Genomic DNA, 21,353 nt, shown 5'->3' with positions numbered 1-21,353 from the left:
AGCAGCTCTGTGGGGAAAAACATGTTGTCTGCCTCCCTAAACAGCATGTCTTGTGTTTCTTCATTCTGCAGTTGCCTCTGGACCTGAGCTGTGGCTCCTGCCAGCTGATCCCCCTGCTTTGGCCTCTCCTGGCCAGAGCTGCAGCAGATTCCCCATCCCAGAAGTGTAGGATGAAGGGTCCGAGATGCAGGTCAGAGAGGTCTCAGTGGGGGTACCTGGGGCTCAGCACGGGTGGCAGAGGAGACTGTGGCGATGCCAGAAGGACATGGGAGCGCTGCTCTGTCAGCTGCTGGCCTGGCATCTGCTTTCCCAGTGATCTCCTGCTCTCTCTGTGCTACAGATGACACTTCTCACCCCCCACATTTGATTTTTCCTTCCTGAATCCTTGAGGCAGCACAGCAGCTGCTTACCATGTGTGCACAGAGCAGCTCTTGTCCTGAGCACAGGTTTGCTCTAGGGCTGGCCTCTTGGCCAGAGGCTTATCCAGGGGAATTGGTGGCTTCTCTGCTCCATCTGAGCTGAGGAGCTGTGAGGGAAGGTGGGGTTGGTTCTGGTTTCCTCAGCCCTCTTGTCAATTCCTTGCACTTGACTCAGCAGTAAAGGATAAATAGTAAACAACAGCAAACAATGGGATTGCAAAACTCCTGCAGGTCAGGTTATTCTCTTGAAGGCTGGAGTTTCAGCCCTCACCCCTAAAAAAGTGGGTGACCTGCTGGGACACAGCCCCAAGGCAGTGCAGGTTTTCATCCAGGGCACCTCTGCACAGGGGCCAGGGGCTGCCCCAGCCACAGGTCCTGCTCCTCTATGCACAGAACTTGCTGCTGGCTCAGGCTGGAAGGAGAAAAAAATGGGGAATGTGCTGATGTTATCTGAGATCACTGAGCTGTGAAGAGCTGTGGGAGCTGTGCCCTCTGCTCAGGGCAGCACAGGCTTTGCTCTGTTCTGGGCTGGGCCAGCCCCGGGAGAGTTGGGGCTGCACAGAGCCACAGCTGCCTGTGGTTCCTCCCCTGTTCACTGAGGAACAGAGCTCAGCAGTGGGGTAGATGGGGTGGGGATGGGGTCACTCCCCCCCCATTTGTGCCCTGTCTGTATTTCTCTGATTACTTTCTGTGAGTGTGAAGTTGGTGGCAGGCACCTCCTTGGAACAGCACAAGGATTCCTCTGTGTGGGGTCAAAAGATAGGAGCTGAAGGTGGGGATGCAGCCTGGGGTGAGCTGTGGCACTGTGGGGGCTTATCCAGGGACCATCCCTGTTTCCCCTCATCCTCTGGACTGTGCTGCCCCTTCCCATCTCTTTGGGAGATGAAGGCAGGGGAAGCAGGAGCCCACAGAGGGACTGGGAGGCCAGGAATGGTGTGGGCTCTGGGTTTTTACTCTGCTCCCTGTGGTGTTTCAGCTCTCCCAAAGATCCCTTTTCAGCCTACAGCCCATGGTGCTGAATTCCCGCTAAGCACAGCCTTGGCATGCTCCCAGTCCCAGCCTGGACCCCAAAACTCCCCAGGAGGGTGACCCCAAGCTTAAGTGATGCTGGCACAGCCAGAGCCTGTGGCCAGGGAGCACATGGGCTCGAGGCCACCCCACTTGTGCCATAGCGGCTGTGGGAAGGTTCTGGGGTTGCAGCTGCTCTGAGCCAAGAGGAGTAACCCTGTGACCCTGCCAAGAGGTTGTGAGTAGCCCTGACAAAACAGCATTTTGGGGCAGAGGAGGGGGATCACAGAAGCTCGGAACTGCTCAGCATCCTCCCGTGTCGGGGTTAAGCACGTGCTCGCAGGCAGGGGAGCAGGACAGAGGGGCTTTATTCCAGCTCCTCTCCCCAGTCCCGCTGTGCCCCCCCTCGATGAATGCTGCCCTTGTTCACCCCGGGCAGGCCTGCTCCCACCCCGTGCCCCTGCCTGGCTGCGGGCAGCACCGTGGCACTGCCACCGAGTGACAGAGGGAACCCCCCTCACTGCCGAAGCCGCTCGCCAGCCCAGGGCCTCGTGTCTGCCAAGACACACAAAAGCCCCCTGTCTTCGGCAGGAGAAATTGCATCATGAATTACACAAGCGAGGCCCTCGTGCTTGGTGCCTTCTGCTCGGGACAACCCCCTCGCCACTGGGATCAATATTTCTATTTACTGATGTGACATCCCCTTTTCTCAGTCACACAAATACTGGTGTTTGGAGGTTTAACTCCTGGGTGGGAAGGGAGCTGCTCCCTGCCCTCTGCTGTGGGGTGGGAAATGCCTGCAGAAGACCCTCCAGCCCCATCCATCAGCAAGTTCTCCCTGCAGCCCCTCATTAGGGCAGGTTCCTAATTTATTGGGGTTTTTTTAAATCCAAAATAAGATGGGTTTCTACAAGCTGGAACACAGAAAGTTCCACTGCAACGGGAGGAAAAGCTCCTTTGGTGCTGAGGTGAGGGAGCCTGGCCCAGGCTGCCCAGGGAGGGTGTGGAGGCTCCTGCTCAGGAGGTTTCCAACCCCACCTGGACACGTCCCTGTGCCCCCTGAGCCAGGGGAACCTGCTGTAGCAGGGGCTGGGGCTGGATGAGCTCTGCAAGGCCCTTCCCACCCCCACCATCCTGGCATTCCATGTGCCACCTGGGAGAGAGCAGCTCCTTACAGGCTTTGCCCAAATAAAGCTTTTGGGGACATGAACATCACCTTGGGGCATCCCAGCCAGAGCTCCCTGCTAAATCCTGCCTGGATGCATGGATCCAGGGAGCAGGGTGCCTGGGCTCCTCCTTCCCCCCACACAGCCTGGGGAGCTGCTGGTGCTGCCCCAGGCCGAAGGCAGGAGCTACAAACAGAACACCCCTCACCACACTGAGCCCTGGCAATCACAAACCTGCATCTTGTTTTAATTTAACAGCTTTAAAAAATATATAGAGATCTCCCTTGAAACCCCCCTCCCCCAGGCTCCCCCTCAGTCCTCTGAATCGGTGTCGTGGCGTTGCCTGGTCCCACGGGCCGGGGGGGATCTGCTCCTGCTCCTCTTCCTGCCCCTGTGGTGCGGGGCCGGGGGCCGAGCGCGGCCGCTCCTGCTCCTGCTGGGAGAACCCACGTCGCGCTGCCCACGGCTGCTCTGCGCTTTCCTTCCTTGCTGCCTGCAGGGACAGAGAGGGCTCAGGCACAGCACACACACTGGGGACACCAACAAGCCAGTTCTAGGGATGGAAAAGGGATTTTTGGGGATGCTAGAAGTTGATGGGGCATCCTGATGCCAGCCATGGCCACGGGGCTCTCCTAAGCCCTTCATCTGCAGTAATGAGAGGACAAGAGGAAATGGGCTGCAGTTGCCCCAGGGGAGGCTGAGGTTGGAGCTGAGGCAGAACTGTTTCCCTGAGAGGGGTGTCAGCCCCTGTGCCAGGCTGCCCAGGGAGCTGGGGCAGTGCCCAGCCCTGGAGGGATCCCAAAGGCATGGGGCTGAGGTGCTGAGGGCCGTGGGGTAGTGCTGGGCTGGGCAGGGTGAGGTGACTGATTCGACTTGTTGATCCTAAAGATCTTTTCCAACCACAATGATTCCGTGATTCCATTCTGTTTTCCAATGATGATCTAATCATGGGGAGGGGGATCAGGGCTCAGCCCCCACCCCAACCCAACTACCTCTCTTCCTGGTCTGGAGAGGAATCAGAGGATGATGAAGACGCAGCGTCCCTCTTGTGATGTTTGTCTTTCTTCTTCTCCTTCTTGTGTTTCTTCTTTTTCTTCTTCTTTTTCTCCTTTTTGGATTTCTTGCTGCTCTCTGGTCTGTGGGAAAGAGATCAAACCATGAGGATCCCTGCTCCTGCAAAAACTCATTCCCATCCCTCCTCACATCCCACCACACCCCTCCTTGGGCAAGGAGAGAAAGAAATAAATGTGTGGATTGTATTTTGAGGGCAAAACAGAGCTTTTGGGGGTGATTCAGTGCAACCCCCTGCCACAGCAGGACCACCCAGAGCAGGTCACACAGGAACTCATCCAGCTGGGTTGGAATGTCTCCAGAGAAGGAGACTCCCCAGCCCATCTGGGCAGCCCCTTCCAGTGCTCCCTCAGTGTTTCTCACCAAAGCAGTTGTCCCCATCCTCACCGTTTGTCCTCCACCTTCTCCTCTTTCTCCTGCTTCTCTTGCTTCTTCTTGGAGCTGGATGTCTCAGGGCTGCTGGAGACTCTCTGGTGCTAGAGGTGGAAGATGGGGGAAAACAGGGAATGAATCCATGAGCCCACAGCTTTGAATGGTAAGAAGAAGGGACTTTCTCCCTTTAAAAATGAAACGCCATTTGGAAAACAACTAAACTAGATTAGGGGGAGAGCTGCTTCCAAAAACCCACCCAGAAACCAACTCTGTGCAACCAGGACAAGGGGAGCCCTTGAAAGTCTCACCAGCTCTGCTTTTAAAGGAAACATCCTGAGCACAGAGAAAAGCTTTTTGCTTTCTTCCATCTCTTTCCTGCTCTTAAACCTGACGAGGAAGGTGTGACCGTACCGTGAAGACTGAGAGTCCCATCTTGGCCGCCTCCTTGTCCTCTTTGGAGAGCATCAGCCGGCCGGCGCTGCCGCTGGGGAGACACGTGGCAGGGCGAAATTAAAAGCACCAGAGGAAAAAAAAACCCCACAGCAGCAGCATAAAAATAGCAAAATAATCAAATGGAGTTGCCCTGAAATAGGTGGGGTTTGGTGCAGGGCTCCCATCCTTTCCCATACCTGGAGCTGCCCAAACCCACCACCCGGTCCACGTCCTTCTCGTCCCGCTCGCCGTCCCGCTTGCACACCTCGGCCAGATCCTGTGGGGAGTGGGGGAGAGCATCCTGTGGGATCCCCCCCCAAACAAAGAGACATGGGGAGGGATACCTGCACCTACACGTGGTGCCCCCCCTTACCTCCTTGCTGAGGCCTGTGGGCTGCCTCTTGACAGTCTTGTAGCCCCTGTGGGTTCAGAAGCGGGTGATGCGGTGCTGGGGAGTGATGCTTTGCACCTCGTTTCTTTGAGGGGGGGCAGGGGGTGTGTGTGTGCACTCACAGGGCTGCCATCATGGCCTCCTGCTCGGCCAGGCGCACAGCAGCCAGCTCTTCCTCACGGGACAGCGCAGGGCCTGTCTCCTTCTTGCCCTTGGCATACCAGGTCAGGTCCTTCCCCTTCTGCCACCGGCCCACCGGGGCCATCAGGGAGTTCCCTGCGGGGAGCAAGGACCCGCCCCAACCCCCCCGCCAGAAAAAGTCATCACAGCCAAAATCGTCCATCCCCACCCCAAAATGGTGTCAGGGAGGGTGGGGACGGGGAGGCTGGCAGAGGTCAGCCCTTACCCAGGTAGTTCTCACGCTGTTTGTCCGTCTTGACATCCTCCCAGCTGAACTGGTCCTGCCCGCCCCGGACGCCCCCTCGGGATGAGCCGAACATGGTGCCGGACCCCAGGGCGGTGTCGGAGCGGGGGGAAGCGGCTGCTGACCTGCGAGGGGATCAGCCCGGGGCTTGTCCCCTCCAACTCCTCCGTGTCACCCTGGGGGCTGTGGTGGGAGCAAATGTGCCCCCTCCAGCCAAGAACCGGTGGGGTAACCAGAGCCCCGCCGTGTTGCACAAGCTGGAAGGGGGCGGCAGAGGGGTCGTAGAGCCCAAGGGGACGTTGCACGACCCGACGCAGCAGTTGCTTGCGGGGCGGCTGCTCGGGGCGAAGGGGGATTTGGGGAGGGGGGGTTGCACGGTTCAGGGCGGGGAGTACAAACGCTCGCCCGGGGGAGGGGGGTCACTGCACGCCCAGGGGCTGCACCCCGAGAGGGGACAACGACCGCGGCCGCAACCCGCGGCCACAAAACACGCTTCTTCTCCCACCCCCGCCCCCCTCCCCGGGCCGCCATGGCTCCGGCTCCCCCCCCCCAGCACGCACCTCGCGCGCCGCTCCGGGCCGTGGCGCGCGCCCTCCCGCCCCCGCCGCTACCACCGCGCTCGGGGCAGGGGGAAGCGGGCGATACCACCGCGGCGGGAGGGGAGGGTGGGGGCCGCGGCGCCGCCTCCATCGCGAAGCCAAAGAAAATCCCGACCCCGAAGCAAACCACAAACGCGCTTCGGTTTGGTTTCGGGTTTATTTCACACGCTCGCTTATTTCTTCCAAAACCGCTTGTAGGTGTCCAGGTCGATGCCCTCGAACGTCTCCTCCGCGACGGCCTTTGTCCTGCTCGGGAAGTGCCTCCGCAGCCGGGCCCTGCGCTCGGCCTCGGGCAGCGTGTTGCTGTCCAGCGGCAGCTTGAGCGGGGAAGCAACGGCGTCAGCGCCGCGGCCGCCCGCGCCCGCCCCGCCGGCCCCCCGCCCGCCCGCCTCACCAGCAGGATCCTCTTGGGCTCCCGGTAGCGGAGGCGGATGGTGGAGCCGTCGGTCTTGACGAGGAGCACGGGGTAGAGGCGGCCGTAGAGCTGCCTGTGCAGGTGGGAGATGGAGGCGCGGCTGGAGCCGCGGCGGACCGAGGCGGTGAGCGGCGGCAGCAGCGCGGGGACGGCGGCGGGGCGCAGGGCGCTGGAGGGAGGGCACAGGGGAGCGCGGTCAGGCTGGCTGGTGCACCAGAGGCTGTGCTGCCAGTCAGCGGGAGCTGGGCAGGCTGAGAGTTGGGCAGAGAGGTCACCAAGGGCAGAGTCGTGCAGCTGGGCAGGAACAAGCCCCTGCCCCAGCACAGGCTGGGGGGGACCTGCTGGAGAGCAGCTCCAGGAGAGGGACCTGGCAGTGCTGGTGGGCAGCAGAGAAACATGAGCAGCAGTGTGGGCTGGTGGGCAAGAAGCCAATGGCCTGGTGGGCAAGAAGCCAATGGCCTGGGGGCATCCAGCAGAGTGTGGGCAGCAGGGCCAGGGAGGGTGTGCTGCCCCTCTGCTCTGCCCTGCTGAGCCCTGTGCCCAGTGCTGGGCTCCCCAGCTGCAGAGAGACAGGGAACTGCTGGAGAGAGGCCCACCAAAACGCTGAGGGGACTGAAACATCTCTCCTAAGGGGAAAGGCTGCAGGACCTGGGGCTGTTCAGCCTGGAAAAGGCTGAAGTGAAGCCTCATCAACACTTCTAAATACCTTAAGGGTGGGTGTCAGGAGGATGGGGTGACACTTTTTTTCTGCAGTGGCAGGACAAGGGGTAACGGGCACAGGCTGGAACACAAAATGTTCCACTGGCACAAGTGAAAGTGCTTTGGTGCTGAGGCGAGGGAGCCCTGGCTCAGGCTGCCCAGGGAGGGTGTGGAGGCTCCTTCTCAGGAGGTTTCCAACCCCGCCTGGACACGTCCCTGTGCCCCCTGAGCCAGGGGAACCTGCTGTAGCAGGGGCTGGCACTGGATGAGCTCTGGAGGCCCCATCCAACCCCCACCATGCTGGGATTCTGTGATCACCTCATGGCACAGCCCCACAGAGGCTGCTGCTGAGGGACCCGGCTGCTCTCCCAGGGAGCTGATCGCACGCTCACCTCAGCGCCCTCACACTCGCTGCCATCTTAGTCTTCGGGGTGAGTGAGGCCGAGGCCGGATCCTGCACGTAGGTCAGGCAGGGTGGGAGCTGAGGCAGCCTCTGGGCACGCTCTCAGCGACCAGGAGCTGTGCAGGGGCAGCCACGTGTGTGACAGCCCCGCGTCCCCATCGCAGGGCCGCCCCTCACCTCCCCTCCCCAGCACCCATCAACCCCTCCGCGGTCACCACCCCCTTCCCTTCGCCATCATGGCTCAGCCCAGCGCGGCTTCATCGCAGCGCCGGCTCTCCCCACCGAGCCGTGACCCCATCCTCGCCCGGGCTGGACCCGACACCCCGTTTCCCTCCTCCTTTCCCCGCCGCCATCGCCGTTCGGCCCCGATCGCCCCCGGCTCCCGCTCCCCTCCCCGCGCCGCGCTCACGTGGCCGCGCCGCCCGGTGGCGTCACGCGCGCGGGGCCTGGCGGGACGCGCGATGCTGCGGGGGCGGCTGCGCGGCGCCATCGCGCGGGCGGCCGGTGAGCGGGAGCGCGCGCGTGCGCGGGCCCCGCGCGGGCTCGGCCCTGAGGGCGCGGAGCCGCCGCCGACCCGGAGCGGCCCCGAGGGGGCTAAGCTGAGGCGAGGAGGGACCTTCCTCCCTCCCCTGGCGGCGGGGCTTGAGGGCGCTGGGCCTGCCGGCGGAGGGTGAGCCCCGGGCGGTGCGGGGATGCTGCGCTTGCTGCCCTGGCCGGGCCCGGGTTGGCTGTGGGCGGTGAGGCGGGCTTGGACCCGCACGGGCTTGACCACGGGCTGGCGTTGGCCCCGTCCCTCCAGTCGCACCGGGGTCCCGTCACTGGGCTGCGTGAGGGAGGCTCTGAGAGGATGGGCTGACGCTGTTTTCTGCAGTGGCCAGTGACGGGACAAGGGGTAACGGGCACAGGCTGGAGCACAAAATGTTCCACTGGCACAGGAGAAACTCCTTTGGTGCTGAGGTGAGGGAGCACTGGCCCTCTCCCTGCACGAGGGAGGCTCTGAGATGTGCCCTCTCCCTGCACGAGGCAGGCTCTGAGATGTGCCCTCTCCCTGCACGAGGGAGGCTCTGAGATGTGCCCTTTCCCTGCACGAGGGATGCTCTGAGATGTGCCCTCTCCCTGCACGAGGGAGGCTCTGAGATGTGCCTTCTGCCTGCACGAGGGAGGCTCTGAGATGTGCCCTCTCCCTGCACGAGGGAGGTTCTGAGATGTGCCCTCTCCCTGCACGAGGGAGGCTCTGAGATGTGCCTTCTGCCTGCACGAGGGAGGCTCTGAGATGTGCCCTCTCCCTGCACGAGGGAGGTTCTGAGATGTGCCCTCTCCCTGCTTGAGGGATGCTCTTAAATGTGCTCTCTCCCTGCACGAGGGAGGCTCTGAGATGTGCCCTCTACCTGCTTGAGGGATGCTCTGAGATGTGCCCTCTCCCTGCATGAGGCAAGCTCTGAGATGTGCCCTCTCCCTGCTTGAGGCAGGCTCTGAGATGTGCCCTCTCCCTGCACGAGGCAAGCTCTGAGATGTGCCCTCTGCCTGCACGAGGGAGGCTCTGAGATGTGCCCTCTCCCTGCACGAGGCAGGCTCTGAGATGTGCCCTCTGCCTGCACGAGGGAGGCTCTGAGATGTGCCCTCTCCCTGCTTGAGGCAGGCTCTGAGATGTGCCCTCTCCCTGCTTGAGGCAGGCTCTGAGATGTGCCCTCTCCCTGCACGAGGGATGCTCTGAGATGTGCCCTCTGCCTGCACGAGGGAGGCTCTGAGATGTGCCCTCTCCCTGCACGAGGGAGGCTCTGAGATGTGCCCTCTCCCTGCATGAGGCAGTCTGTGAGATGTCCTCAACTCACATCAGCCAAAGGTGAATCAGTCAGGTTTCGTGGGCACTGTGTGAGCTGGTGAGGTGAGACAGGAGGTTTGGGGTTAGCATCCTTACATCCAAAAATAAAGCTCTCTGTGGGGAAACACAGTGTAAAGGAGAGGAAGTGGGTGGTGAAGCTGCACCTGTCTGAGCTGAGCTCTGTAGATGTTTACCCAGCTCGGGCTCAAACCAGTTGGTTAGTTAAACTGGTCCCACTTTGCAGGAGGACAAAACCTGGTCTTGGAGTGACTCATGGCCTGGACTGGAGTGATTTCTGCAGTGACCTTGAGCAAAGGGTCCTTGTTCCTCCTGCTGCATCATCCTCTGGGAAGTGAGCAGTGTGAATTAACACAGCCAGTGAAAAGGCTAATTAGTGCTTCTTAAATAATTGTTTCCAGGATGAAAGGTGGCTGAGTGTTGCCTCCAGCTACTGCAGTGAGGATGCTCTGCTCCCCTTTCCCCACTGCAGATAATTCCCTTTATTTAAGCAACCTGCCAGCTCTCAGGTCAGAGACTTTTGCATGTGGTGGGCAGCAAGATGCTGAGTGCTGCCTGCTGTCAGATAGTGCTGAACTTTGTTGTGTTGCTGGCTTTGCAGAAAGTGGCCCCACATTTAGAAAGGTGCAAGTGACAGCTTTGGAAGGAGTCTGCTAAAAATAGGGAATGGGATTATAATCCTAATCCAAGAGACCTTTCTTGGGGCTGCAGGGAAACTGGCCTTTAATCTTCTTTTCTGCTTTGTTAGGGGGCTTTGCCTTCTGTGTAAAGCCTCTCTGCTAATCAGCATTAGTTTTCTTTAACTCTTGTGATGTCTGTCCTTTGCTTTACTGGTCAGGATAGCAGTTCCCAGTTAAAACCCAGGGCAAATGGGAGCAGACTGAGGAACATTCCTCACCCTGGTGACGTCCTCTTTCAGTGACCACCAAGTCTTTGTGCAGCCCAGCCAGGTGTATGTGGCTGTTTGTCCTCAGTTTTCACTGTCCTCACTTGATCAGCTGTTTCATAAAGACCCTCCTCAGATAACAAGGACCTTTATGAAACAGCTGCTCAACTCCAGCCCACCTTGGTTTTGATGGTGTTTGGTGGCTAAGATGAATCCCAAACTGGTTCAGGAGTCAGTAGGGCTGCCAGACCCTCCCTGCTACGTTAATGCTGCTCTGAAAATGCCCAAATCTGGGCAAAGGAAGGGAAGATGTGAGTTCCTGCTTAAAATAAACACATGCCTGCAATGTGACTGCTGCAAACAGCTTGAATAAATGAGGTGTAGGTGCCTTACCGGGCTGGGAACCAAAGGGGAGATTTAAAAAGCCCCAGATCTGTTTTCTCAGGGGTTTTTTTTTGATGCTTCACTTGTGGTTGTTGAGGTTTCAGGGTGCTGCAAGAGAGGAGCTGTGTTTGTTGTGAAGTGGGGAAGCCCCAGGGCACTGACACTGTCCTCAGGAGCATGTGTGGGGGTGAGGACACCTGCTCCCAGCTCTGTGCTGCTCACGTTTTGAGGCAGAGATCACCTCCAGCCTATCTCCATCCTCCACATCTTCACCCCCCAGCATCAGCCCCCAAAGTCCTGCACCTTGCTGAGTGGTGGGCACCTTCCAGAGCTGCTCTGTGGGAGATGTTTTTGCTCTGTGCTGGCACAGATGCCTTGTTTGCCAGGTGGGTGTTTGCCATGTGCTGCCCTCCAGGCCACAGCCCCTTCATCTGACAGGGCAAATGGCTTTTTTCCCCCTACACCCCAATAAATTCCATCTCGTTTTCTCTGCAGATGTTTTGGAGGGAGGCAAGAAGAAACACCTGTGAGTCCCTTGGTTTATTTGTAGCCCTTCTTCCCAAAGTGAGGCCTGGGGCCACCTTTGAGAAAGGAGGTGAGCTGGAGACCTCCCGGGGTCTTTCCCAGCCTGAAGGAGCCGGTGGCCTCGCTCAGGAGGTGCCACAGCTCTTCCTTGTGTGTGGCTGGAGGGGGATGTGTGACCCATGAGGGGAAGGTTCATTGATGTCTGACTGCAGCTTTACCAGCCAAGCAGAGCAGAGAGTGGAGAAGGAACCACCAGAGGAGATGAAAAGACCAGTGAGTGGTTTTCATTGGCCATCTTAAAATTGCAGCTCGGTAATTAAGGCTTTAGGCAGCTCACAAATAGCTCAGCTTCCCACTGGCTCACTTGTGCTGCTAGCCTGTTGCTGCTGCAAGGAGCTGGGCTTTAGACCTTGGCTGAAAGGGATTCAAAGCAAAAGGTAAGGGTGTGTTGGAGCCAGCACTCTGCTCCTTCCTCCTACCCCTTCCTGGTTTGCCTGGGCTTAAATGAAACAGACATAAGGGATCTTTGGGTCTCCCCTTTCCCATCCTTGAGTGAAATTTTGAGGAGGGAGAGAGGAAAGCTGCCTTCCCTCTAGCTGGGATGGGAGAGTCCTGGCTGGGAGCTGCAGGACTGTGGACTTGGCCTGTGGAGCAGCTCTGGGTGACACAGCTGCATGGTGGTGCAAGGGAAGCCGTGAAACACCCGGCCGTCCCAGCGCCACGCGGGTGCACGGCCAGGGAGCGTCGTTTGGGAGCAGCAGTGTGGCAGACTGCTGATGGAGGGTGCCAAACTGCATGGCTCCTCTTGTGAAGCCTTTCACAAGTGATGGTTAGGGCTCACCTGTTTCCTTCATGTGGGTGAGAGGAACTGGCAGGGAGAGAAGGGAGAGGGAGATGCTTTGGACAACTGGGCGAGGGGCCTTGTGCTGCCTCGCTGTGAGCACTGAACAGCATTGGGCAGGTGAGGGGGTGCAGGAGGGTGTGCTTTCCTCTTGGTGTTGAACAGTTAGGCAAAACCTGTGATACTTGGAGGTGATCAAAGCTCAAGGGTTAGGGGACAGGTAGGACAGGTCCTCAGAAGGACTTCCTAGGGTTGGCTCAGCCTTTTTGAATGATGGGTCTGGTCCTCCGAGGTTGCTGGAGAACATCAGATCTGGTGGCTCTCTGGAGCTGCAGGACCTGGAGGACACTTAACAGCAAAATAAAACAAGCACTTCCTTTTGGGTGGTGTTTGAACAGGGCTGGTTCTACACTCACAGTAGCTGCTGCTGGCATCTACTTAAGCTTTGTTAATACCCCATCCTTTCCTACTGGTCTGGATCAGACAAGCACAAAGCATCCTCAGGGAAGGGAGGGCAACCCTGTGGGATTTGTTAGCTGTAGTGCTGCCTGATGGATGTGTGTGTGCAGGAGGGATTTAGGGATGAGGAGGTACCCAGCCCACGCTGAGGGGCCGGGGTCAGGGAGGCAGCCTGGTTAGCTGAGCCCGCTGCATGCTCTGTGGCCCATTCTGTAAGAGATGGCATTTGGCTTAAGGCTGTTTAAAAAGTGCTTTGTAAGGTCAGAGTGAGGTTGCAATGATCTAATTGAACTGGGACAGGCATTACACTGTCTGGTGGCTGAGTGCTCCTCAGGCCACACCCAGCACATCAGGTTAAAAGAATGAATTTCCCAGGGGCTCTGCTGCTTGCAGCAACTAATTGTTCTGAACTAGGAGAGAGAGGTTTGTTTAATTTGCCCTGCTCTTGTCTCACCTCTTTTAGAAGCTGCTGAATGGCTGCTGACAGGTGAAGGTCTGTGGTACTCCTGTGGTACAGGGGTTTCCTTTTTGTTCTCATGCTGATAATTAACCTTTCTTCCTCCCCAGAGAGGCAGGCCCATGAAAACACTCATTTTTTTTCCCCCTTCTGGCTGAAGAAACAGCTGCAGAAAGTCTGTGTGGCCTCAGGCTGCCCTTTGGGGTTTTTTCCTATCCCAGGAACCAAACCCTTCTCTCATTCCACGAGACACCTTGAGCTGGAGTTTGAGTGCTGCAGGAAACATGAAAATCAACCCCAAAGCCTGTTCATGTCTCAGATCACCCCCCTGTTCATCCCCCTGTTGCAAGGCTTCAGGGAGTTGTCTGCTCATGGGAAGGGCTCTGGCTGTGGGTTTTTATCCCAGGACCGACAGGAGAAGTTGAATTGTTCTCAGTAGGATGTAAACAGGCAACAGCAGAGATGTGGTGATCTCCCAGGCATCCCAACCCTGGCACAGAGCTGCAGGTGTAACCTTGGCCAATTCCTGCCTGTTTTTCCTGGCCAGCATCTCCTGCACACCCTCCCTGAGGCCTCTCCTGCTGCGACTCTTATCAGGAAGGGCAGGTATTCATCTGGCATTGCCAAGTGTCCATGTCCCATCCTGCTTCCAGCATTTTCCTCTGGTTAGAGAAACTTTTCTTGAGGGTTTGGCTTCACAGAGAACAGAGGTAGGACAGAACTGGCTTGAATTACTCCAGTTTCATGGCAGCTGGAGCCCAGTTTCCTCCTCCTTTGAGTTCAACTGCAGCCCCTCGAGAGCGAGCGTTCATGCTGCAGTGATGACACATGTCCATCATCCCAGGTAGCTGTTCCCTAGGTAAGAATTGGGGGCAGCAGCAGAGCAAGGTGAAGCTGTGCTGCTGCTGCACTGCTGGTGGCCTCTGCTCTCTGCTTTCCAAAACGAGATCTGACTGACTCCTCAGGGCTCTCAGCTCAGATCTCTTGTGGTGGCACAGAGCCCCCAACAGTGTGTCTGCAGCCAGTTTGCTGGTTTCATAGTTCTTTGACTTTCCCCTCTTCTTCCCTGGGCCTTCAGTGACTTCCCATCAGCTTGTGACTTCTCATCATTCAGCTTTGCCTGCAGAGACCTGAGGGTAAAGGATGGATGCTGTTTAGTGGGGCTGAGCACCTCTGGGAATCTATAGCTGTGGGGTTTTTGGGGGGTGTTTCTAAGCAGACATGTGTTTTTCTGTGTCTCCAGCCATGCAGGGACCCAGACCAGTGGTTCTGAGTGGCCCATCAGGTGCAGGGAAGAGCACTTTGTTAAAGAAACTGCTTAAAGATTATGAGAACATCTTTGGCTTCAGCGTCTCCCGTGAGTATCTGTATGTGTGAGGGGCAGTGGAGGTGCTCAGGGCTGCTAGCCCACAGCCTGCTTCTGTAGCTGTGTTTGTGCCCCAAATAACAGACCTTCATGGATTTCATGTGTCAGGATGTCTTTTACTACAGGTATTGAGTGGCAAGTCAAAGGTTTGTCTGGAATTTCCAGGCCTGGTGTCTCCCCACACCTCTAAACAAAGCTCAGAGAGGTATGGTTGTGGGCTGCAGGCAGTGCTGGAGTCCTCCCTCTGCAACAGAGACTCTGGGCTGTGCCTACAGCTCTTCTACCTCATTTTCCCTGGAGTTCTGCAAAGTTACCACAATGTTTTCACTGTCCTGAAGCTTTAGACACTCCAAGTGAGATCCCTCTGTTGAGATCTGGGTTTGTCCTGCCATGAAAGGACAAATACTAGATGTTTCAAACTTTATATGTTACTGGAGGTGAAAACAACCCCCTTAAACTTCCCTTTCCTGTTGTGTGTTTCACCCTGAGCTCTTGGATTGAAGTGACTCATACCATTTCCCCCAAGGCTGCCTCTTAAATCTCCACAGGCCACTTCAACCTTGGCAACTGGTGCTTTGTAAGGACTTGTGTAAATGAAGCCCAGCCTAGTTAAGTCCCACACTGACCACTCAGCCCCTAAAGCTCTTCACTGACTGTTTTCAGGTTAGGTAGGATGGGGTTGATCTGCTGTGTCTGTGCTTTCACTTCTTTCCTGCTCATCCTTCCTGGGGTGATGTACAAAACTGACAGCTGATCTTTGCTTACAGATACCACGAGGCAGCCAAGACCTGGAGAAGTAAATGGCAAAGGTGAGTGTGTTGTACTTGGATGTGTCCCCTTGGAAATCCCTTTGCACAGATGTGAAGGTTCTCTCTGAAGTGCATGCATGGATCCCTGCTAGCACAGAAGTTGGTCCTGCAGGTGCATTTCCTCAGGTAGTGAGGTGCTGGAGGGTTTGTGGCCAGCTGGCCAACTGCTTTTCTGCTTTCTGGTTGCTTTGCATGCTCAGGTAGAGATTGTTCTTCATTTCCAATGGCACTTTTCACTCTGAAGTGAAAGGGGAGGGGGAATTTTAACCAGAGACACAGAAACACTCTTTTTTAGTTCATTAGATGTTGATGTTCCCCTTTGTCTCCCTCTCTCTTTCATCCCATTCTAGGCTTTGATCATAAATGCTTTCAAATGAAGGGCCTTGCCAGTCCTGCTGTGATGTGTTTCACACCTGTGGGGAGTCAGGGGGAGGTTCCTACTGCACTGGGAAAGGGAAAGGGTATGCAAAAGGGAACACAGCAGTGTTTTTCTCCACACAGAACACTCCAAAACCTTTGGAGCAGGTGTCTGGGTCACTGCTGTGGAGAGGGAAGGCTGAATGCAGTGACTGAGAAGCAGCAGCTCTCAGTCTGCCAGCGCTGTCCAAGGCAGATTTGAAGCTGCTTTTTCCCCTAAGCACCTATTGGGTGTCATCTTGACATTGAACTTTACCTTCCAAGCTGTTAATTGCTGGCTGGGTTGGGGTGTTTTTCCCCTCTCCAGACTATCACTTTGTGAGCAGAGAGGAAATGCAGAAGGAGATCGACGCCGGTGAGTTCATCGAGCACGCCGAGTTCTCTGGGAACATGTACGGGACGAGGTAGGTGGTTCAGAGCTGCTGCTGCTGAGCACAGGGGATGGGCAGGGAAGGAGTAACTGAACCCATTGAGACTGTTTTCTCCCAGACACATAGATTCTTGCCATAAGCAGAGCTTTTCATTTTGATAGCAGGGTCTTTTAAGGTGGCAACATTAGCTCTTGCAGAGAGCGGGCTCATGGTCATGAAATGACAGTTGTGCTGTGAGAGTCTCTGTAGGCTCCAGTGTTTGGGGGCTGCTGAGGAAGTTCAGATGTTTAACACTTCCTGCACAGGGGTGGTTTATCACAAGATGATAAAGGGAGTGGATCATCTCCCTTCTGAGGAAAGGCTGAGGGAGCTGGGGCTCTTGAGCCTGGAGAAGAGGAGCCTGAGGGGTGAGCTCATTCATGGTTACAAATCCATCAAGGGTGGATGTGAGGAGGATGGAGCCAGGCTGTGCTCAGTGATGGCCAATGATAGGACAAGAGGCAATGGGGACAAGCTGGAACAGAAGAGGCTCCAAAGAAACAGGAGGAAAAACCTCTTCCCTGTTGAGGTGAGGGAGCCCTGGCAGGGGCTGCCCAGATGGGCTGTGGAGGCTCCTTCTCTGGAGACATCCCAACCCAGCTGGATGAGTCCCTGTGTGCCCTGCTCTAGGTGGTGCTGCTCTGGCAGGGGGGTTGCACTGGCTGAGCTTTGCAGGACCCTCCCAGCCCTTGTGGTTCTGTGATTCTCCAAGTGTCTGTTCTGTCTCCCAGCACTTAGTTCCCTCATCCCTGTGTTACCCAAGGGTCTGAATGGGATGAGTTCAGGAGCAGTTATGTCTGCATTGGCTGTTGGGAAACAAATGCTTGTGCTGCTTTGGGTAAAGTGGCTGCTTACAAAGGGAGAAATTGCACAGCAGCCTTGACTGGGGTTCAAGAGTTGGGGCGGGGGGGGTGTTAAAATAGCCTTGCCCATGGCATTGGTGCTGATGATTGATCAGCCTTTAAGCTGCAATGCTAATTAGAAATCAGATATCTGACATCATTGTCGTAGCAAAGCGTGGCACTGTAGTGCAGGAGCTGCCAAGGAGGAGAGGTCAATGATTCTGGAGGGGTTTCATCAGTTGCATGAAAGAAATTGGTCTGATGAAGGAGCACAGTCCCCTGCCCTGGCCTTGCTGCTGCCAGTGTCACTGGTTTGGCAAGAGAAGCAAAACCTGACAGCTCATTTTCCAAATACCCAGCACCAAGGAGAAACTGAGCTGAAGCTCTTTAATCCCTGGCTTCATCCTGTGCAGGACAGGCTTCCTTCCTTCACATGTGTCCTGCTTAATCCAGCCACTCACAGCGTGGAGGAGGTGGCTGCTTTGTGATGCCTGATACACAGGTGGAGTTCATGTTGCAGAGGGGGTACTGAGAGGACACCTCAGCCAATTTCTCTGGCACTTGTAGGAATTCCATGCTTTAATCAGTGGTGTGATGTGCTTGGGTTTCTGTCTGATGTGCTCTCCTTCCTGGCCCTCACTTCTGTATTCCCCTCTGAGTGTTCACTCTGCCTGTGGGGGACACCCCCAGCCCAGCTCTGCCTTGGACTCTCTGAGCCCTTCCCTCTTTGCTGTGTCCCCAGTAAAGGTGCAGTGCAGGCTGTTCAGGCCCAGAACCAGATCTGTGTCCTTGACATTGACATCCAGGGCGTGAAGAACATCAAGAGGACAGAGCTGAACCCCATCTACATCTCTGTGCAGCCCCCATCCATAGACATCCTGGTGAGCCACCACCTTCCCTTGCCGTGGGTCATGTGGGGGAAATCAGCCTCTCCCTCAGCACCCAGGGGCTTCCCTCTCCTGCCTCACCTCTTGGGCGTGGGAAAGGTGGGGAGGACACTCCTGAGCGCACTTTTACCTCTTCCCTCTCACCCAATGCCAGGCTCCCAGGGATAAAAATACCTGTGCTCTGCTTTCTGAGTCCCTCCTGTAGGCTTTCTACACCTTGTCACATCTGCCTGCTCTGGGTTCCAGCCTCCACATCAGCTGAGCAGCCTCTGGATGTGTTAGTTGTGCTCATGCTGGGGAGAGGAGGAGATTGCTGAGCTCAGACTTGGCTCCAACACTTAGTGTTACACCGAGGGAAGTGCTCTGTCCCTCTGGTCTTAGGGAGCCCTGCAGATTCATGGTGGGCAGAGGAGGAAGCCAACAGCAGCAACAGCTGCCAGAGCCCAGCAGAGAGATTCCATCTCCCAGCAGTACCTGCCAAACATCCCACCCCAAACCAGGGTAAAACAGAACCTGAGCTCTGGGGGGATCTTGAGCCCAAACTCAGCTTGGCCCCTGCTTTGCTCTGGACTGGAAATGAGCCCCTGTGCAGTGTGTTCTCAGGTGCTGGGGGTAGCACACAGCCCTGGCTGGTGGGTAGGGGATGGTTCCTGCCTGCAGCATGAGGATCAGCATTTGTTGCCTGGGTTTGTGGTTGGCTTTAGGAGAAGAGGCTGCGGGACAGGAAGACTGAGACAGAGGAGAGTTTACAGAAGCGGCTGACCGCGGCCCGCGTCGATTTGGAGCTGAGTAAGTCCAGAGGCCTTTGAGTGATGTGCACAGAGGGAGGGAGGGAGGAGGTGGCTTTTGCATGCACATCTGACCTGTGCTTGCAGGGAGGGCTGGGACATCAGCTGAGGCTGATCTCAGCACCACGCTGTGTCCTTCCCACTGCAGTGGCCGCTGGCACAAAAGCAGGTTGGTGCTGGCTGAAAACACCCCAGGAGCTGGGGGCCTGCATGAGAGGTGAGCCAGGGGAGGAACTTGTTCTCTAACTCCTCTGTCCTCATCCCCTTCCCCAGGTAAAGAGCCTGGCCTGTTTGACCTGGTCATCATCAATGATGATTTAGAGAAAGCCTATTCTGAACTGAAGGGGATACTCCTGGAGGTGAGTCGCTGGGGCCCTTCTGCCTCACTCCTGGCAGGCAGAGCCTGGAGGCCCAGCACACCATCACAGACTTTATTAAACCCACATTCCAGGGCAGCATGGAAGGGTTCTGCTGGTTTAGAAGAGCCCCCAAGTCCCTAAAGGCTGGTGCCTCAGCTCTGGGCTCGTTCCTCTGATGCTGTGGAGCTGCTCTTGCCCGTGGCCTCCAGAGAAACCATGGCACCAGCTTCCCAAGGAGCTGTGAGCTCTGGGTTGGCAGCAGATGCACAGTTGTTTTCTTCCCTCTCCTCTGCAGGAAATCAAGAAGACTGAAGAATCCAGGAAGTGCTGAGCTGGGCCTGCCTGGTGTTGGAACTTTGCACATCATTCCTGAAGCACATCACACGTGTCATTGAGACATTCCCTTTAGGCTGACCCTCCTCCCACCCTCCCACCTTCCCCTAGGATGTTTCTATTAAAAGGAAGGAAAACAAACCCAGCTCACCCTCGTGTTTGTGCCCTCCCAGGGCTGTGTGTGTGCCTGGGGCAGGGACCACAGACAGCTGCCCAGGCCTTGGATGCCCTTGCCCTGCCTCAGGGGATGCCAGGCAGTGCCCCTGGAGAGAGGGGAGGGATTCAGATGGATGTGAGCCCCTGAGTCACGGCTGTCGGGATCCTCTGGGCTGCAGCCCCTCTGACAGCCTCTGCCAGGGCGTTGTGTCATTGGCCTTCCTGTGAGCTGCCATCCTGGCAGCACTCTTGGAATCCATCTGTGCTTATCCCACTGCAGTTCAGGTGCAGGTCAGCTTTCAGGTGCTGTTCTACCCACAGCCCTTTCGAGGGCAGCAACAACTCCCTTGCCCCAGGAGGGGTCCCTTTGATGCTCTGGCCCTCTCCCTGCTCTGTGGTTTGGCATGTGAGGAGCTTTCCCTGCTGGGGGCTGGGAGGATGTTTTGCACTTTGCTTCCTCAGCTTTCTTCAGCCTTGACTGGGGATAGCCCTGGGGATACGACCTGGGAGGGGTTGGCTCCTGGCTGGGGAGGTTCCTTCCCCACTGGAGATGAGTTGGGCTGTGTCTGGTACCTCAGAGTGGCTGAAGCTGCGTTTGGGCTGCAGGGCAGGAGCAGCTCTTCCAAGAGGTGTGTGGCAGAGGCTGTTGTCCTGCAGGATGCAGGTGTGTTGTGTGGGCTCCTCGGGGTGAGTCCTGCCCCCCAAAGCGAGCTGAGCTCCAGCTGCCACGGTGCAGGCAGGAGCAGCTGAGCTGGGCCACACCAGCCTGGGATGTTTCCTCACCAAAGCCCCATCTCACCAGAGCACCTGTGTCCCTTCTCAGCTCTGGGCTTTCCTCCTGCTTGCATCCCATCTCTGCAGCTTACCCAGCTGCTCTCCCAGCTCCAGCACAGTGCCTCTTGCTCCAGGCCACCTCCTCACCCACTAAATCCCCATCCACCTTCTGCACACCACAGCCAGACCTTGGGCATCCCTTTGAAAGCTTCGTTTGCATTCAGAAGCCTGTTTGGATGATTATTTTGATCACTTACTTCCCTTGGGCTGTTTCATTTACATCTATAGACCGTGTTTTTCCCCTCCGAAGCGGGAGGTTTTGGTCCCTTTCCGAGGGGCCGCCTTTGCAACGGGGCAGCGTGGCCTCTAGATGGCACAACCCCCAGCAGGGAAAAGCAGCGGCCGCGGCACACGGGCGCGCAGGGAACGGCTCCGGGGACCGTCACCGCATGGAACAGCCCAAGCGCTGCCCGCGCAGCCCTCCCGAGCCCGGCCCGAGGTGAGTGCGACCCGGCACGGCCAAGGGACGGTGCTTCGGCTGATGACCGCCGGGAAAAAGCGAGGGGGGATTCCCCTGCGATCCCTCAGCAGCGGGGGAAGGGGATGCTGCAGCCGGGGAAGCCCCGAGCGACGCGCCCCGTGCCCGGGGAGCTGCTGCCGGGAGGGATGGGGAGGGATGGGGAGGGATGGGGAGGGGGCTGCAGGGGCCGAGCTGGCTGCCGAGCAGGTGCTGAGGCTCCTCGGCATCTCCTGGGGGTCGTTTTGAGCGGCGGCCCCTCTCCTGGCAGGGTGTTTTGGAGGGTCACGTCGAAGCTTGTCACAGGATGGGTGAAGGCACCCGTTGGAAAGCGTTTAATTTTGGCACCTGTGAGGAAGGGTTTCATTTCTGCCCCCTGGAAATGAGATGCCTGGTTCATTCATTCCCTTTCTCAGGCATAAGGACTTTTCTGTGTCCCAGGTTTTTGGCAGCAGCTCCCTGGGGGGCTGCAGCCATCCCCACGCCTCGCTGGGCAGGCAGGGACCACGCTGGGCAGCGCGGCTGCTGCTCCATGCACGTGGCATCCAGGGACAGGCCGTGGCACAGGAGCACCCTCATTAAAGATGCACATCCTGGGGGACTCTACTGCCCACCCTGGAAGGATTTCCAGGCAGGAGGGTGCTGAGCAGACCAGAAGATTGGGGCTATCTTGGGGTGAAGGTGAGCGAGACAAAGGACAGGACGGGGAGGTAACGCTGTCACACGTGGCTTTATTCAGCTATCCCCAAAAACCTGACCCCATGGGACTGTGGAGAGTCGTTTCTCCCCTGGAGTGTTTTCCTTCCTTGGCTTTTCTCAGTGCTTTTGCAAGCAGCTGTGATTCTCAGGCTTCCTTCCACACCACTGCCAAAAGGCACCGCGGGGCAGAGCCGCGCTGGGTGGA

General features: G+C 57.3%; 3 protein-coding genes across 9 annotated transcripts; 1 reads left to right on the top strand and 2 right to left on the bottom strand.

Annotated features, from left to right (window-relative positions):
• Positions 1–2,819: 2,819 nt before the first annotated feature.
• On the bottom strand, positions 2,820–5,888 carry C5H1orf35 (chromosome 5 C1orf35 homolog). Of its 3 annotated transcripts, none has more exons than XM_061996906.1 (9): positions 5,844–5,888; positions 5,266–5,540; positions 4,982–5,135; positions 4,842–4,887; positions 4,666–4,745; positions 4,448–4,520; positions 4,052–4,140; positions 3,586–3,729; positions 2,820–3,086 (listed from the first exon to the last, which is right to left on the bottom strand). In XM_061996906.1, exons 2-9 carry the CDS (start codon positions 5,357–5,359, stop codon positions 2,906–2,908), a joined length of 861 nt encoding a protein of 286 aa, XP_061852890.1. In that variant the 5' UTR covers positions 5,360–5,540; positions 5,844–5,888; the 3' UTR covers positions 2,820–2,905. The 3 variants fall into 3 exon arrangements, with proteins under 3 accessions (XP_061852890.1, XP_061852891.1, XP_061852892.1); XM_061996907.1 differs by having other exon boundaries at positions 5,266–5,408; positions 5,844–5,887; XM_061996908.1 differs by having other exon boundaries at positions 5,266–5,466; positions 5,844–5,875.
• Positions 5,889–6,020: 132 nt separating this feature from the next.
• Positions 6,021–7,872, bottom strand: MRPL55 (mitochondrial ribosomal protein L55). Its single transcript, XM_061996777.1, has 4 exons — positions 7,809–7,872; positions 7,389–7,450; positions 6,277–6,466; positions 6,021–6,199 (listed from the first exon to the last, which is right to left on the bottom strand). Exons 2-4 carry the CDS (start codon positions 7,412–7,414, stop codon positions 6,056–6,058), a joined length of 360 nt encoding a protein of 119 aa, XP_061852761.1. The 5' UTR covers positions 7,415–7,450; positions 7,809–7,872; the 3' UTR covers positions 6,021–6,055.
• On the top strand, positions 6,146–19,143 carry GUK1 (guanylate kinase 1). Of its 5 annotated transcripts, none has more exons than XM_061996772.1 (8): positions 6,146–6,421; positions 14,035–14,148; positions 14,925–14,966; positions 15,691–15,787; positions 17,378–17,516; positions 18,227–18,311; positions 18,584–18,669; positions 18,965–19,143. In XM_061996772.1, exons 2-8 carry the CDS (start codon positions 14,037–14,039, stop codon positions 18,998–19,000), a joined length of 597 nt encoding a protein of 198 aa, XP_061852756.1. In that variant the 5' UTR covers positions 6,146–6,421; positions 14,035–14,036; the 3' UTR covers positions 19,001–19,143. The 5 variants fall into 5 exon arrangements, with proteins under 5 accessions (XP_061852756.1, XP_061852755.1, XP_061852757.1 ...); XM_061996771.1 differs by lacking the exon at positions 6,146–6,421 and adding an exon at positions 7,851–7,903; XM_061996773.1 differs by lacking the exon at positions 6,146–6,421 and adding an exon at positions 7,927–8,069.
• The last annotated feature ends 2,210 nt before the right edge of the window (positions 19,144–21,353 follow it).

The sequence above is a fragment of the Colius striatus genome, chromosome 5 (genome assembly GCF_028858725.1).
Source record: "Colius striatus isolate bColStr4 chromosome 5, bColStr4.1.hap1, whole genome shotgun sequence".
Lineage (NCBI taxonomy): Eukaryota > Metazoa > Chordata > Aves > Coliiformes > Coliidae > Colius > Colius striatus.
Note: the sequence above shows the minus strand (reverse complement) of the source record. Positions and strands in the feature narration are given on the sequence as shown.